Source organism: Trichinella spiralis (assembly GCF_000181795.1).
Source record: "Trichinella spiralis strain ISS 195 chromosome Unknown Scfld2, whole genome shotgun sequence".
Classification (NCBI taxonomy): Eukaryota; Metazoa; Nematoda; class Enoplea; order Trichinellida; family Trichinellidae; genus Trichinella; species Trichinella spiralis.
Genome location: NW_003526941.1, coordinates 1,252,610 through 1,268,878, shown reverse-complemented (window position 1 = coordinate 1,268,878; position 16,269 = coordinate 1,252,610). Strand labels below are relative to the sequence as shown.

Here is a 16,269-nt window from a genome sequence, read left to right as displayed (position 1 = left end):
TGTTTTAAAAATTAAAAATTTTTTTGTTAAAAATTCCACGCTGTTCTGCACATCAATCGATCATCTTTGTTTTGATCATTTTTATCAATTCCAAGTTTATCCAGGGTGGTGGGGGTCTTGTCAAGGCTGACATATAAGAGCATCAAGCTTCCAGTCGAGTAAAAACTGCACAAATTGATCTCGGCACTAGAGTTAGTTAATCGATGAAAAAACATTATAAATATACTGGCTGTTTCTCACCAGTTGCTGATTATAATAAGTTTTAAAACAAATATGAAAAGAATTATTTCTTAATTTGTTGCCGCTCGAATATCCCTTAATCTCGGCTTGACAGTAGTGATGATCAATGAATTCGAATGTACGCACACCTGTGTGTCAGTGTTAAGCTACAACGAGATTCAGTTGTTAATTTGTTAAAAGTTACGAGCGAGATTGAGCACGTTGGCTTTAATATAAAACGTTGCCAACAATTAGCCGAATCAGTGTGAATTTTATCCCATGAGACTGAGCTGTCGGTCGTCGTAAACTGAAAAATTTGCTTGGCGATCAATTGACTTTTCATTTGAAAAATAATTCAAATTTATTCTGTTTGAATGAACAAAAGCACACGACCATTGCTTACGAGGAAGAAAACAACTCACAAGCAGGAAACGGTCGACAATTCAAACAAACATACTAGAAAGTCGGCATGCATGCGCATCATCGATCCGCTTGCACAAATCCCAAATTTCATGAATGCCTCAATCAAGAATCGAGAAGAGAGCAGCAACTTTTCTCTTAGACGTTCTCGCTTTTCAAATAGACAGCAAGAAAATTATCCGTCGAAGCTAAGTAAATATTCATGAATTTACCACAATTCATGAATGATGCTGCTATAGTGATGAGTAGTGATTTTCTCCACTAGTTCACACACCCACGCACACCAATGCACACAAACACCAAAACATATGCACAAATCAACAGTTTGGACTAATATATATGGATGGATCTATTTTGAATATTCATAAAAACCCATCCTCGGTAAACTTTTAATTTTATTCTCAATGATTTTTGGACTTTGTAATTGAAAATCGAAAAGAACCATTATTTGACCTTATTTGAACTGAATTTGAAAGAAGATGATGAAAGGCAACGGAATTTTCACATTATGACCGACAGAAAATAATAAATCAGAAATGACATTTCACCAGAAGCAGAAACAGAAATTTGCAAACAGATGGCAGTTCACTAAGAAAATGCGTAAACAATGGGCATGATAATAATGAATTTGAATTATAAACCCTCCGGAGATGCGTATTTATCTACAATTTCTGATGATCAAGAAAATTCCAATCACGCACAAATGAACTGCTTGCTAAGAAACACTTTAACAGTCGCCAGCCTCTTGCAATCTGAAGTGTTTCTTTGAACTACAAACATTCACTCGTCATCCGAATAATGCTTGACAAGAAATTTCAATTTCAGAAATTTATTCAATTACCGTGGACAAATTATTGAAATTGGAATTTGTCAAAGTAAAAGCTTAAAACTTATGAATTATTCATTTTAATCATAAAATTAACAAATTTATTTTTCATCAATAAGTTTTGTGTGTGCGTGTGTGTAAAGTGGATACTTATATCGAGGAAAATATTAAAGTTAAAAAGCAAGACAACTATGCCGTCAATAAATAATAAGCTGTAATAATATTAATAAACCAACAAGTCAACTATTCATAGAAGCAAGTCATCAATGAATGATTCATAACAAATTAAAAGCAAAATCAACTTCAATATTAATCTGCAACCAATAATGGCATTATTTCGTTCATTTGAACAACTCTACGCTTTGTATATTCCAATTCCTCATAAAAATGATGTTTTAATATAATGTTGTAATGGAATATATAATGGAATCAACTTTCCCATTCAACTATATTCAGCTTTCACTCCTCTTTTTGTCTAATGAACTTTCAAAATTTAATGTCTGTCAATGGATCTGTAATTAAAATCCACTTGGCATTTAATTATTGAATGAGAAAGTTCAAAAAGCCTAATCAACAGCCAAGAAAAGCATACTTTTCGTGAAAATAAAACCGGGAAATTTAATTACTCATCAGTATCAAAACAGCCAACAATAAAAAATAACTGACAATCATGAAAAGCATAATAACTAAAAAATTAACTTTTTCACAAAGCTTGCGAGTGTGATTAATCGACTCGTGTATAATATATAGAGAGTTTCAATAGAACACAGCAACTTAACAAGATAATACGCCGCCTGTTTCAGTTAATCATTTTGATTGGAAATCAGCGTTAAAAATTTTCAACTATGCAAAAATCATCATCTTTTGAACATAGAGAAGAAATGTGCAAATTTTCATTAAACAATTCAACTGGACATACACACATTCGACATGCTAAATAAATTACATGTAAAAATGTTCACCCGTAGCATAACTAAAATTAAAATACATAAAATTTACCCTTCCCACCTTCGCTGATACATATCGAAGAACTGCAATAATTCATGCAGATTTTAAAAAGGGAGACAGTAGCAACGGTAAAACAAATTCTTCAAATTAAAATTTCGATCACTCATAATTTCACTTCAGCTAATCAAAGAAATGCGTTTGTGCATTGGTTTGGTTCTTCCAAAACGTGTCTATGTTTATAACAGATTATTTTGCGTACGTAAGGTTGTAAAACCAATACCACCACTACTTTCACATTTCACACACAGAATTAAACGGTTGCATTTCTTTTTAATTAATTCCAATTCACAATCAACTTTCCTTGACTAATTGATCTGATTAATTGATTGATTTCATGAGACAGATTATGCAAATTTTAAAAATGACAAAAAATTTGCATTAAATCAGAGTACACCGTATTTGTCTGCTTGAATGAATGAACGATCTATAACGTAATAATTTTAAATACCAATTATAACCAGAGCTATTGTTTGGAGACAAATGGAGATTAATGAAACTATTCGTATTCAATCTATCCAGATTTGCATTGCTCATCCATTCAAATAGTATAACGATATAATATATTAATTAACTGGAAATAAATTCAATCGAATATTCATCTATGGCAGTTAATTACGCGCCAGTGGATTACTTCATTTCCTCTGCATGCAACAAGGGAGCGTGCTGTATATTCTCTTCACTTCAACAAAAAATTATTTGCAATTTAAACAATGAATTTACTGCACGATGTTTTGCACTGTTGGTGCTTGCATTCGAAAAAAAGCCTTCAATATCGTGCAAAGGTCAAATAAAGTTAAATATTGACAGTGACGAATGAATGAAATTCAAAAAAGCGATCCTACTTGAGGTGAGAATTTTTACATTAAATGCTTTATTCAGATATATATAAGTTGAACGGTTATCGTTGCTCTATAGACGGGTAGAGACAAATTTTCTCAGTTTTACATCAGCGGCTTTTCTACATCAACCTATATTTGTAGAGAAAATTTTCCACACATACATCTGCACACAACAAACTTTACAACAACCAACTCTGCAAAAATTTTAAATATGCAACAACAGAATAACAATAATAATAAGTAAATTTTAAATTAAAATGTCCTTTTCATTTCAATTAAAAAATCAAAACATGAAAATGTCATTGTACAGCTAAGCTTGTACATATGCAACTTATTAACTTCCTTGTCAAGAGCAAGTAAAAAAACCATTGGCATTAGCAGCAGCAAAAGCAACAACAACAACAACAACACCGATGATGTGCAATTAGAAATACATGTCTGCTCAAATTAAACTGTCAAGAAAGGCAAAACAGTTGCATTGATGCATGATTTTGTTTTTTACAAGTTTGAAGCACAAATTTACAGAAGTACAAAATTACCATGTACAATTATCAATCTATAAAAATGTAAAAAAAGATAATCGTATTTATTTTATTTATAAAAGAAAACAATACTGTTGCAATAAGTCAATTTCCTCGTACAACTAAATTTGCTAATTATCAGAATAAAATTTGAAACTGCATAATAATAATAATAATAATAATAATAAATGTGCATACATGTTTGCCTGCCATTTATCCATTATCCGAATAATCAACGTGTACAAAGTGTATGTATAATTTCAGTTGAAAATATTCTAATTTGCAATGCAAAATAACACAGCAAATATTATCGCACAGCCGAAAATATTGCACTATCGCTGCATCTGGTTGCAATGAGAAACAATCGATAAAAATTAGTCACACAAATAATGCCAGTTGACTGAAATTTATCCACAGTTAGCATTTTTTAAGAATTAAATAAACGCATTTTATTTTTCAAAGAAGAAGATGTAAATTTAATTTTTTCGTATTTATTATATCCACAGAAGCTGTTAGTGACTAATATGCTTGTTTCAAAAAAGGAATCAATTATTGCTACTGATGTTGTTTTTTTGTACATTTTCATTTTCTTCCTTTGCCCTTCCCAATGTTGTTGTACTTTTTTTGCATGCTCTGCTGAATTTTCAATGCAACTTTTTTACATAGCAAAATTGATGAATAAAAATGCGCAATTAGATTGCATAAACATATTTTAAAGAAAAATCTGTTGCATATGCTATGTTCCCCTCCGTATGCAGTGGGAAACATTTTCGAAACACGATCGCGTTTGAATCCACACACAACGTTGAATACAAGAATGCCAGTGCAAAGGAAAAGCACTAATAATTATTACAACAGCTTGCAACAGATGTAAAGTCAAAAACAAGTGAATAACGTTTGCACCATTCGGCTGTTGACAGTTACCAAGCAGCGTTTAGTGTTGATCCGTTACACTGAGAAGAATAAAGACAAAGCGAAAATGGACGGCTTTGTGCCGATGAACGACAGCGAACAATAAATATTCTGTATAGATGCAAACAGAACAACAACAACAACGTCTTGATCATAAATTTACATTCGACATCTTATATGACAAAATATTCCCATCTTAAAATACCATTGAAGAAGCAAATGATAATAATATTGCATTATTATCATTTCATTATTAAAATATTCCAACAAAAATACACAAATACAAACATACGAAAAAAGAGAGAGAGAGACAGAGAGGTTGAAAAAGAGATAGGCAGAGAAGGAAAGAAAAAATAATAATAAAATATTGTGTATATCAGGTAATTTCTACCTTTTCAAAGTTTGCATCCGCTTTGTGAGATGCAGCTTTAGAAAGCGGAATGGCAATTTTAATGGGAAAGGGCAGAGCAGATTAGTTGTCGAGTTTGACAAGCGGCTATTATCAATCTGATTGTTAATTGTCGTCAGAGAAGTTCAATGCTTTTCGATGCAGTTTCGATCGATACAGCCACGGCGGCGTTCTGTTGCTAGCTTTACGTCTCGCCCCTCCGTGCCCGTGTCCATGTGTGTATGTGTATGTGTATGTGTATGTGTATGTGTATGTGTGTATATATGTGTATAGTGTGTATGCGTGTGCGCGTGTGTATTTCTGTGTCGCAGGTAAAGCCAAGCTGTACACACAGGCGCGAAACATGTCCAAGCTCGGACAGCAGCTAGTAGTCGGAACACAATCGCCAATACGTGCTATCCTTCCGGCTGCGACGCTTCAACGGACTCGTCAACTGGACATGATGAGCAATCCGCTTCAACTGACGTCGGATACATTATTCATATTATTACATCAACGCGGTGTTTTTTGAAAATCATAATCATCCTATCATCTCTGCTCTGCTTTGTTGTATTTATTCTGTTTATCTGATAATATTAATAGTAAGAAGAAGAAGAAGAAGAAAAAGAAGAAGAAGAAGAAGAACAACAACAACAACAACAACAATGAGAATTAGAATGATTTTGATGTTTTCCTTTCACTGCTATATATACTGAATGCGCAATGGCTGCTGACAGATCCAAGAGCATTTATTCATCAAAGTTGATTGGTGCTGTACGTAAACAAGCTCAGCCGATGATCGTTTTACTTCTTCTGCACCTGGATGCGTTATTTGCATTGTCCAAGTGAAAAGCTTTTCGACCGCTAGCAAAGCTCGGTCCCTCGCCCTGCCTCTTGCCCAGTCATGGGCAGTGGCAGTTCTGTACAAAGAGGTAACAAGGCCAACGCGTGTCAAGTCAAATCTGCAAGCCAGTCGTTGAATAACCAACCCAGTACTGCTAACACGCAACAAGCCATTCCTCAGCTAGATAAACGACTCCCATTTGCCAACTATCGTGAATGGTATAGTTTGAAAAATTTTTGGAAAACCATTCAACGAAACAAAGATCAATGCGCGAAGATACTTTTGCTCAGGTAAGCTACCTCCCGCATGCATATCCTCCTTTCTTGATTTTCACGAATGTATACAAATCAAGAAAAGTAACTTAAATGTCATGTTGCAACAAAGCGCGATCGTATTTTCTGCACTGCATGTAATTCGAACCTGCTCTGACTGACTGACTGACATCAGACCATGCTACCAATTGAACGGTCTGCAAGGGTTTTGTTTGGTAAAATTATAATAAGATCAAGCAGCTCATCATTTCGAAGCTCGACAACTCAGATGGGTCCTTGGCAGTGGACACCAATCAATACACCCCCACTGTTTAAGGTAAATATTTCATCGATCAAAATTGACGCTGCAACACGGCAGCTTTGTGCCATTTCCCACACTGGTATTTTCATCGATCACCTCAAGCAAAATCAACCCCAGAATTTCAAATTGTATTTTTCAGCTAAGTTTTCAATTTTATCCATTTAATTCAATCTAATTTCATTACAACTAATAACAACGTAAAATTGTTGCTCCTGCAAGCGTGTTTGAACAATCACATTACCTCATGAATCATTATCATATCCTCTCGTATTTTTTTTTCTTCTAATATTTCTATAAATGAAAATCATGCAACAATTTTTCCATCGGTTCCGTTTAATTTTACCATTCAGCGCCCACCTGTAGAAAATTAAGCTATCATTCATTACATGCTAGAGAACAGACACTGTCTTTTGAAATCAGCTTGGCAGAAAAGAGAAATGAAAACATAAAGTTCATTTTCAGTTGGTGAAGACTTTTATTATTATTTATCAGATGTTTATTGTTAATTTAAAAAATTTTTTAAATTACTAAGAAAACTCTCAGAAAATGAAAAAGTAAAACAACTTTAAAAATTTTAAATATGAAAAACGAACACGGGTTGATTTATGACAAACGCTCATTAATGTCAATTTTGAATAATTATTTATCATCATTCGACAAAATCAAGCAAATGACGAGGGAGTATTTAAATGTAATTTACAACAGGATGTACCACTAGAGCTCATCACGCGGAAACTTCTGTACGTCGATCGGTGCAAAACAGAAATAAAATTATCCGCGTAAATTCTAAGTAAATTATAATTTAATGTATTCGCACATGCGCAAAGTATCAATATGAAGCTGTCGTGTGACGTAAATAACACGAATTTATTTCTTTATCATCTAATCAAGTGCGTGACTTCAACAGGCTTCTGCTTACTGCTTTTGCATCAGAGAATGCAATTTTTGATTAATCACAAACTTGTATGCATAATGGAAATCTTTTCCACTGATGTGCAATATTTGAATATTCAATTTTGAAGCATTCAATGAAACTTGCCCAGATTATCTATACATACATTCGATTGTTTCGGGAAAATATTAATATTCCAAACGTGTATGAGCATTAATTTTAGACAGATTTGCATTTAAATTAAATGAAAAATATTAAATATACTGAAGAATTAGTTGCAAATAAACATGTTCTTTCCCTTTGCATGAAAATCGATCCTAATTCGATGAATAGGTTTTTCATCCTTCTCTCAGGCAATCACGTACGTCTCTCTTGCAACGTCTAATAATAATAAGCTCAGTGAATTGAAGCTGCAAAATATGCACACTGGTAACGCATTTCATGAATCTTTCAATCTTGCTTTCAATTTTCAATAATTTTCACTGTTCATTAAATAGCTACAGAATCGAGTGTTCTTTTTTTTCTTCTTCTTCTTCGACGTATAAAAGCATTACCAGTAGAACAACAAAGAAAGAAAAAGAGAGAATCAAATTCTCCAATCACTACTGCAGACGATAAATTTCAATCATACAAATATAATTATTAATGCTTCGTTGTGCTGTGTTTGTTGATATTGAAAAAAATATTTCAATGCACAAATGCTATAACAATGTTTCTTCTTTTTTCTTCCTGCCAATAATTAATATGAAAACAGTGCAGTGCGGATTTCTTCCAAAACAACCAATGAACTTGAAATATATTGATTTTCAATCGCACGTTTTAAAATTTTCATGTTTACATCAGTAAAGTTTTGGTAATATTCATTCGGCTGTAAATTGTTCAAGCAAGCACAAATCAACAACGCTCCATAAAGTGTATCGGCACCCCGTCGACCCGTAACCACGGTCTTCAAAATAAATGGCAACATCACTGTCGATTATTCCCCTCCAAAGAGCACCCTCTCTATCGGTTTGCTTTGTCACTATCCCGCACCAAGTCAACATTCAATTGTTCGAACTGTACAATTGCAACGTTGAACTGAAAATTAACAAAAAATTTTTTTTAATTGAAACATTATCCCGACCACTGAAACACTGCTATCCATCTTCGATAACCTCTGTCGATCACCATGCTTGACAATTTAAAACCAGACCGTTGAAATAAATAAATCATAATCTAATCAATACTTTAAACTTGCGTGAACAAAGTGGAAATATTTTTTAATATAAAAAAATGAGAAGAAACGATGAAATGAACACTTCCAAGACACATCTACACGTGCACGTAATTTAACTACTACGGACGCTGGGATTTTTGTTGTCAACGGTTGCCTTAGTGAATCAACTGAAACAGCTAATTGACATGTCAGCCAGAGATGTGCTGCGCATTCCAAAACAAACCAAGCCGACCCTAATGTCGTAAACAACATCACCGAGAAATAATGAACACTACTCATTTATGCTAATTTACAATGAACAAAATGCATTCACGTGATGATAACAAATATTGCTGCATTTCACAAATTCCAATTCTCAATCTGTTTCTTGTCCAAATATAAAATTTCAATAATAATAATAATAAGCAAAACAGAAAATCATAATATTTTTTCTTTAGGTTTCTGACTGAAAATGCGGAATTTCATCCACTTTACAAAAAGCTCAGCAAAGTGGAGCTGACCGAAGAAGCGGCGTTCAATAGCAACGAATTTGAAAACATGGCCAACCAATATTTGGACGTGTTCGACGAGGCAATTTCCGCTATTGAATCTAGCCCTGGTGACGTGTCGACGGCGATCGACGAACTCATGGAAGTTGGTCGAAAACACAAAGCAGTACCAAATATGGACGCTTCAAATTTTTCAGTAAGCTGGTCAAACTTTGATATATATATATATATAGATAGATAGATAACTTCCTCTGCTGCACTGGTTGTTCAACATATTTATTATATTCATCATGCTAATTTCAGAAACTCGAAAGTGCCCTTCTCTACATGGTGCAACAAATATTACTTGACCGGTTCAACGAAAAATGCGAAGATTTGTTCAAAAAATTCTTCTCCTTCGTTGTCACCAATGTAACCAAAGGATTCAACGAATAAACGTGTTCGTTGTAAAAAAAAAATTCTTTTTCCCACGGCTAACTTCCATTTGGAACTTAAATTTCCATGCATGTGCTCATGGTGGATAACAAAGCGGTCAGCGAAAAACCCCATCAACATCCCATCCCTTGTGGACTAACGAAAACAAGCCTGCTGACACGCTTCACCTCAGCTAACTCGTAATCGGTCGTGCGTGTTCTGGTCACTAACCAAAATGACGACCGAATGGCCATTTTTGAAAGTTTTGAACAAACTGATCAAAAATGTTCGTTTCACGAGCAGAGCTTGACAAAATAAAAAAAAAATAAGAAGAAGAAGAATAACGTACCGTTGAATAAAATAATCTGTACGTTACACATTCAAAAATATACACTGATTCAGATCAGCTCCAATAGAAACGTCATATTGTTCCTCCATTTGGCAAATCATTAAATTATATTTGTTTATTTATTGATTGAAATTCATTGAAAACAAATAAGAACAATAATACATCATAACCCTCCTCATATGACAATAATGATAACATCGATTAATTAATAACCACAATATTTGAATGGATGAGTTTTCATTGAAAAAAAAAAGGAAATCTATTTTTCAAATCTCAAATAAATTATGCATACAAATAAATATTTTGTGCCTACTGCCAGTTGATGAAAAAAGTAAAAGCTATGATGAAAATACACGTGCCAATTTCTGTCGTCAGATGTGATGCGCAAGACAAGGTTGCTTGTCAAAACAGCCTTGAAAAGACGACATTATTAATTTTCACTGACAGCTTTATACAACTATTAGCACTAGTAAAATTGACAAGATGAAAATTATATTCCCTTGAAAGTAAAGTTATTGAACTTATTGCCTTACAAGGAGGATGCACTTTTCAAACAACTGCTACTGTTGTTGTTGTTGTTGTTGATTTGCAAAGACTCAAAGCACAATTAAGAACATTATTCATCTCTCACTCTGCGATGAAAATATTAATAATACATGTTTAAAAAATAATTCTCTAATATAGAGAAATTAATTTTTGCTAATTGAAAATTTGCATACAACTAATAAAACAAAAATAAATTTAAATATATTGCAACATGTACTGATGATGATGATGATGATACACATCAAATACTTAACAATACTGCAAATAATGATGATCGAAGAATCAATCATATGAATGAAGAAATAAAATACACAAAACATAAAACCAAAACCCAAAAACTCTCAATTATGTGCTCAGTCAAGTGGGTGTCAGCTGATTTCATTGTGTCGATTATCATATGCTTTTCCAGTATTCAGGAAAAAAATAAATATTACACGCACGGTATGATCAGTAGATATGTCAACAAAAAAGTTTGAAAAAATGCAAATAAAAAAAAAACAAGCAAAGCGTTCCTGCAAATGATTCACGCAGATTGGCCAGAAATTAGGCTAGAAAACAAGTATATATAGCCGGTAAAACAATTTCACAAGAAACTGGAACGCTTGATATAAATAAACTTGCATCAGAAACGAAAACGTTAAAATTCCAGCTTGTGAAATACGGAACGAGCATAAATTTTTCCAACAGCACAAATTTCCCCATTTGCTAAATTGTGCAACAGCGAGTTAGTGTATTGAAATTTCTGTTCGAAATATTGGAAAATGATGAATTTGAAACAATTTCACAAACTTCTACTCTTCGCATTTATTGTCATAGTCTCCCTGACGTTGGCAAAGAAGCAGCGAGTTCGTATTCAAGGCAAACTAATGTGTGGCGATCAACCAGCTTCCAAGGTAGCTGTTAAGCTAATTGAAAAAGGTAATTCTTTCATATTTGTACAATTGTGCAACTGCCCTTCTTCTCCCTTTTACAGACCTCACCTTCGATGACACCATGGCTAAAAATGAGACCAACACCAACGGTGAGTTCCACCTGGATGGAACAGACGATGAAATAGGAACTATTGAACCCTACTTCAAAATATACCATCGCTGCAATAGCCATCACGTAATAGACTTAATTTACATTCGTACTTTCTAATGCAAAAAGCTTTCAACACAAATAAATGTTCTTCTATTCAAGGTATGCAAGAGGAGGTGGAAAATCAAAGTACCCTCCAAGTACATTACCGACGCCAATGGACCAGCAAAAGTGTTCAACATAGGTACAGTGAATCTAGAGCTGAAAATTGAAGAAGACAAAAAGTGCATGCCTGTTTAACTTTCAAACTCAAAGCTCTGCAACAAAATACAATGAACAAACTTCTAGTTGACGCAGAGTAAAATTTTTGCAACCACATAACATCTTTTTCTTTCACATCACATAAAACTCTCCAAACTCACACACGACTGTTCTGCTTTTCACTTTTCTATTTATACAATTTATAATAAAATTTCACAACAACATCTGCCGATAAGTGCAACTTTAAACCGCATCTACTTGGAAATTATGCCGCATGATTTCATATGGAAAAATACATTGAACGCTTGTTCAAATTTCACTAAACCCACTTAACAAACTAAAACAGTTGATCTGAGAAAAAAATATTGACAACACGCTTCCTACATCAGTAGTGCAAATTAAAGTAAAAAACAACACCAACATGCTATGTTTGTCAGAGAAAGAATATGTGCAAAATAATAATAATAAAAAGATCGAACCGCTTTTGTAGAATATCAAAGGTTGGTTGTTGAAGATGACAATGGCCAATGGATGACGATTGCTAGAGCTTGACGACGGGCTTGTGAATACAAGTCGCATAAGCTGCTGAACTGGAAGAAAGCAATTCACAAAGTCTGGCTTTGCGACAACTTTTACCACACTCTGCATCGACTCGATTATAATGCCTAAAATGGTCGGGTTCTCTCTGTTCAAATGGTTCAATTCAATAATTTCTTCCTTACTTTAAATATATATCGAATACAGTGTCGTTGGTGGAAAATCTTCTAATCAAATTATCCATCTGATCCGGTAAAATCGACTTCAGTCCATAAGTCTCCTGAAAAAAATATGCTAAAATTGTATTTAAAAAATATATATATACATACTTTGAATCGGTAAGATAATTTCCACTTTGGCCTTTCGCCCGTTTGATTGGCTTCAGTGACGTTGAGAATGTATGTCTCAATGTCCAAAACTTCCCATGTACTGTTCTCATGTACACCATCTATTGTGTAAATTCTGTACGCTGGGAGGCAGTAGGCAAATGTAGTAACACTCGGTGCCACGAACATAACGTTCGACGGCCTGACATCACTTCCACTCTGGTCGTAGCTGACTGTAAACGAATCTGAATGAGTGTGTCCAAAAAATTGAGCGCGAATCACATTTTCATATCTGAAATTAAATTTTTCAATAAATCAATCCCAGCCAAAATTGATCTATCAAATTAAACCTCTGGGCAATGATGTTGTAATTTCGACTCCATTCTTTTAAACAAGTCTCATGACCAGGAGGTATGTGACCGATGATATGCACTTTGGCGCCTTCGTTTTCGGCCTTTTGCAATTCTTCTGCCAACCAAGATAATGTTCCATCAGGATCCGTTTCGTTCAAATAAAGCCAACTAATAAAATTTCATTAAAAAAATAACTTATTAATGATAAATAACAATAAATTTCTCCTCACTAGTTTGTCTTGATACAATAATTTGTATTGACAGATATAATTCGAAAACCAGGCTTCACTTCGACCACATACGAACCTCGGCTAAAATATAATTTAAATTACTTTATTTATTAGAATTGGCGTATAAAAATGCATTTTCACCGTTTAATAGAATCCTGGACCGCTTCCTTTTGTTCTGGATCAACAGTCGCACTCCAACCTTCAGCCAAAGCATCGTACAACCACGAAATTGAATACTTGTTTGGCAACGTTTTAAAGTGTGGTGGAAAACTAAAAGTAATTTCAAAAATTTTCAAATATTAATTAAAATCAATATTAATTTCAATTTTATTCACATCTTCATTTTACTGTATTTATTTATTTATTTATTCATACACACACCTATCAGCAGGAGCGCTTTCGTGATTGCCGAGGGCGGAAAAGATAAGCTTATTTGGAAGATATTCGTTGAAAAGTTGCAAAAGATATTCATACGCGTGCAGTTGACCATTACGAGTCTGATTCCACACATTGTGGGGTGGAAGATCGCCTGTCCATATTACATAATCAAACTAAAAAATGCAGAAAAAACAAAACAAATAATCAATAAACTTGCAAGCACAAAAATAAATACTTCAGCTTCATCTTGAAGATGCTCAAAAAGAAGTATCATTGTTTTAATAGGCAGATCACACAAACCTGCTGTACCCCACCTTCCTGCTGCTTGCTTTACTAAAAAAAGAAACATATAAAATACTTAGCTTAGCTTGATGAAAAAGGCAAAAAATTCATTCATTTCAACAACTACCTTTCATAGATTTTTTGGTCGAATTTTTGTGACAGCATAATGGATCATTGCAATCTGCTTCGGAACCTTGAGCATACTGAGGATCAAAATGTATATCGGCCAAATGTAAAACTCTCAAAACAGGTTGATCTGGCTAAAAAGAATGTCCAAACTATCAATTACAATCTAATTAATGAACTATTAAAACTACTAAAAATAACTTTTGAAAAGAATTAACCAAATATTTTAAAATGTTATTTAATAATTTCTTCATGAAAAGATTTTACACTGTAAAAATTAAACAAGTGACAATACATCTATATATGTATAAGTGAAATAAATTAACAATTTTGAACCTCAGTATCTTTAATAATAATTAAATTTACAAATTTACAAGTAAAAAATACTTTTCGTAAGTTTTCAGGTTTTAAACTGCAGCAACAGAATTATTTATCACTGTTATGGAGCAGTTAAATAACCATTGCGCAAAGAAAGTGCCATTTGAGAAGAGGATTTTCAATTTTGTATTAAGAAATTTAACAAACGCTCACTAAAACAACACATGCATGTGCATGTTTCAATAACTCACTTTTGGCTGTTGTCGCGGTTGAACAGGCGGCTTGGGCACGTCAGGAAGCGCAACAGTCCAATTCGCTTTGAAAGGATTGTACGCTTCACCGCAATTTTCAACCAACACCGCACAGAGTTGCTTCGGACTGAGCAACAATTGACCAGCTACGTAAAGAACTTCATCTTTGTATACGGATACAATTCCTTGGCATATACGACTGTTGTAAATTCGAAGAAAAACGCACAGGCCGTTTATCAAATAAGACAACTGTTCCTGGCTTCGGTTGCAAAAGTAAATTCTTTGAGCTGTAGTTGACAAAAGATAGCAGAGGGTACAACTGGAGTGATGTGCTACACTGGTTGAAGATGCGTTGTATCGAAAGAAGTTGGTTTCCAGCGCAATCTCTTCGCCAACATTTTCCAAACTTTCAAAAGCTGCATCATCACATTGGCCGTGAACAGATGCGCAAAGTGAACCAAACACAACAACAATCACGAGAAACTTAAAACCACCGGTCATTCTGTTCGACATTTTGATGACAGAAATTGTATCAACTGAAACCTTTACAAATGTTACATTTAAAAGTTCACAGAAATCAAGATCCATTTACAGTTAAAACATTCGAATGTGATGTAATATCTGGCTATGTTTTGAAATAAATTTAATTAAAACCAATAAACAAAAAACAATAATCAAATTGTTGATATTTCAACTAAAAAATATTTTTACTCAATTAACAAAGGTACTGTATTTAAATAAACTTGCGTAACTTTTACTGTAAAATGTTTCAAAAGTTACAGTTTGAAATTTGACAGTATTACATTGAAATTTTAATAAAAATGAAGTTTTAACGCATGTAAAAGTTGAAATACAAAAATGACGTTATGAAATTTCAGAAAAAATGCTTGCAATTCAACGAAACAAAATTAATGCTGATGCAATATTTTTGCATTTTAAAAATAACATGTTCCTTTTTGTAAACTATTTTTCATTATACTTTAGCTATTTATATAAATTTAACGTGAAAGTTGAATCTTTTACGACACGAAGCGAAACTGAAATTTCAAGCACTGGAGCAAAGTTTTTTTTTATTTTTTTAATTAAATAATGTAATTTTCCTCAATTAACAGAAAATATGCATTGTTATTTTTTAAAATTATTGCTTGAGTGCAACAGGCGTGTTGTGTTCAAAAATATTTTCGTCAAAACAAAATACTTTTCTTTTTTTATCGTCGTAATAAAAAGTGTTGTTTTATTTTTGAATAATAAAATGAAAGAATAAACTTGGAAAATATTTATATACTCCAAACAAATGAAAAATAAGTGGAACAACGTGGTCGGTGGAGGAAGAGATTAATAAAAGTTGTGAAATGTAGAAATTCCAACCGAAGAAGATTGATAATTTCAAAGGGAAATTTGTTTCAAATATTATTTATTGCAACTTGAAGCGTCGGCTAATGGTCAAAAGAGCGAGTGGGTATAGATGAAAGCAATAAAAGTTTCACGTCGTCCGTTCAGTGCTATTGCAAATGTGAAATTTATATTTATATTTATATTTATATTTATATTTATATGCATATTTGTTTTTGCAAGCTGCATTCATATTGGGCAGATGTTTGAAGTTGTACTTGAGTGACGATCGTTATCAAAAATGAAGAATGGCCACACCGTTGTGGGCGGAAGTTGTGTTACGGATTGCAATCGCCATCTGCCAACACAAAATATGCGTATGAATGTTGCAGTTTAGCTG

The 16,269-nt window shown here is 33.4% G+C and overlaps 5 protein-coding genes across 5 annotated transcripts; 3 read left to right on the top strand and 2 right to left on the bottom strand.

Annotated features, from left to right (window-relative positions):
- Positions 1 to 3,074: 3,074 nt before the first annotated feature.
- Tsp_02765 (conserved hypothetical protein) lies at positions 3,075 to 3,521 on the top strand. The gene is made up of 2 exons (XM_003379046.1): positions 3,075 to 3,255; positions 3,364 to 3,521. The coding sequence occupies exons 1-2, from the start codon at positions 3,075 to 3,077 to the stop codon at positions 3,519 to 3,521; spliced, it is 339 nt and encodes a 112-aa protein (XP_003379094.1).
- Positions 3,522 to 5,259: 1,738 nt separating this feature from the next.
- Positions 5,260 to 5,630, bottom strand: Tsp_02764 (conserved hypothetical protein). Its single transcript, XM_003379045.1, is given in 2 exon segments — positions 5,260 to 5,569; positions 5,581 to 5,630. 2 exon segments carry the CDS (start codon positions 5,628 to 5,630, stop codon positions 5,260 to 5,262), a joined length of 360 nt encoding a protein of 119 aa, XP_003379093.1.
- A 407-nt stretch (positions 5,631 to 6,037) lies between these two features.
- On the top strand, positions 6,038 to 9,581 carry Tsp_02763 (putative globin). The gene is made up of 3 exons (XM_003379044.1): positions 6,038 to 6,267; positions 9,096 to 9,342; positions 9,450 to 9,581. Exons 1-3 carry the CDS (start codon positions 6,038 to 6,040, stop codon positions 9,579 to 9,581), a joined length of 609 nt encoding a protein of 202 aa, XP_003379092.1.
- A 1,392-nt stretch (positions 9,582 to 10,973) lies between these two features.
- On the top strand, positions 10,974 to 11,775 carry Tsp_02762 (conserved hypothetical protein). Its single transcript, XM_003379043.1, has 5 exons — positions 10,974 to 11,014; positions 11,082 to 11,179; positions 11,272 to 11,373; positions 11,429 to 11,562; positions 11,638 to 11,775. The coding sequence occupies exons 1-5, from the start codon at positions 10,974 to 10,976 to the stop codon at positions 11,773 to 11,775; spliced, it is 513 nt and encodes a 170-aa protein (XP_003379091.1).
- A 455-nt stretch (positions 11,776 to 12,230) lies between these two features.
- Tsp_02761 (sphingomyelin phosphodiesterase) lies at positions 12,231 to 15,125 on the bottom strand. Its single transcript, XM_003379042.1, has 6 exons — positions 14,538 to 15,125; positions 13,970 to 14,102; positions 13,796 to 13,893; positions 13,564 to 13,733; positions 12,603 to 12,891; positions 12,231 to 12,326 (listed from the first exon to the last, which is right to left on the bottom strand). Exons 1-6 carry the CDS (start codon positions 15,123 to 15,125, stop codon positions 12,231 to 12,233), a joined length of 1,374 nt encoding a protein of 457 aa, XP_003379090.1.
- Between the last annotated feature and the right edge of the window lie 1,144 nt (positions 15,126 to 16,269).

Coding starts and splice junctions, on each gene's coding strand:
- Tsp_02764 (XM_003379045.1), bottom strand. CDS start 5,630: ATGTATCCGACGTCAGTTGAAGCGGATTGCTCATCATGTCCAGTTGAC.
- Tsp_02763 (XM_003379044.1), top strand. CDS start 6,038: ATGGGCAGTGGCAGTTCTGTACAAAGAGGTAACAAGGCCAACGCGTGT. Junction 6,268..9,095: donor GCGAAGATACTTTTGCTCAG/GTAAGCTACCTC, acceptor TTTTTTCTTTAG/GTTTCTGACTGAAAATGCGG. Junction 9,343..9,449: donor TGGACGCTTCAAATTTTTCA/GTAAGCTGGTCA, acceptor TGCTAATTTCAG/AAACTCGAAAGTGCCCTTCT.
- Tsp_02761 (XM_003379042.1), bottom strand. CDS start 15,125: ATGGATCTTGATTTCTGTGAACTTTTAAATGTAACATTTGTAAAGGTT. Junction 13,894..13,969: donor GACCAAAAAATCTATGAAAG/GTAGTTGTTGAA, acceptor TTCTTTTTTTAG/TAAAGCAAGCAGCAGGAAGG. Junction 12,892..13,563: donor GAAAGCGCTCCTGCTGATAG/GTGTGTGTATGA, acceptor ATTTAATTTCAG/ATATGAAAATGTGATTCGCG.
- Tsp_02762 (XM_003379043.1), top strand. CDS start 10,974: ATGATTCACGCAGATTGGCCAGAAATTAGGCTAGAAAACAA. Junction 11,180..11,271: donor GCTAAATTGTGCAACAGCGA/GTTAGTGTATTG, acceptor TTATTGTCATAG/TCTCCCTGACGTTGGCAAAG. Junction 11,374..11,428: donor TGTTAAGCTAATTGAAAAAG/GTAATTCTTTCA, acceptor TCCCTTTTACAG/ACCTCACCTTCGATGACACC.
- Tsp_02765 (XM_003379046.1), top strand. CDS start 3,075: ATGGCAGTTAATTACGCGCCAGTGGATTACTTCATTTCCTCTGCATGC. Junction 3,256..3,363: donor GCCTTCAATATCGTGCAAAG/GTCAAATAAAGT, acceptor GATATATATAAG/TTGAACGGTTATCGTTGCTC.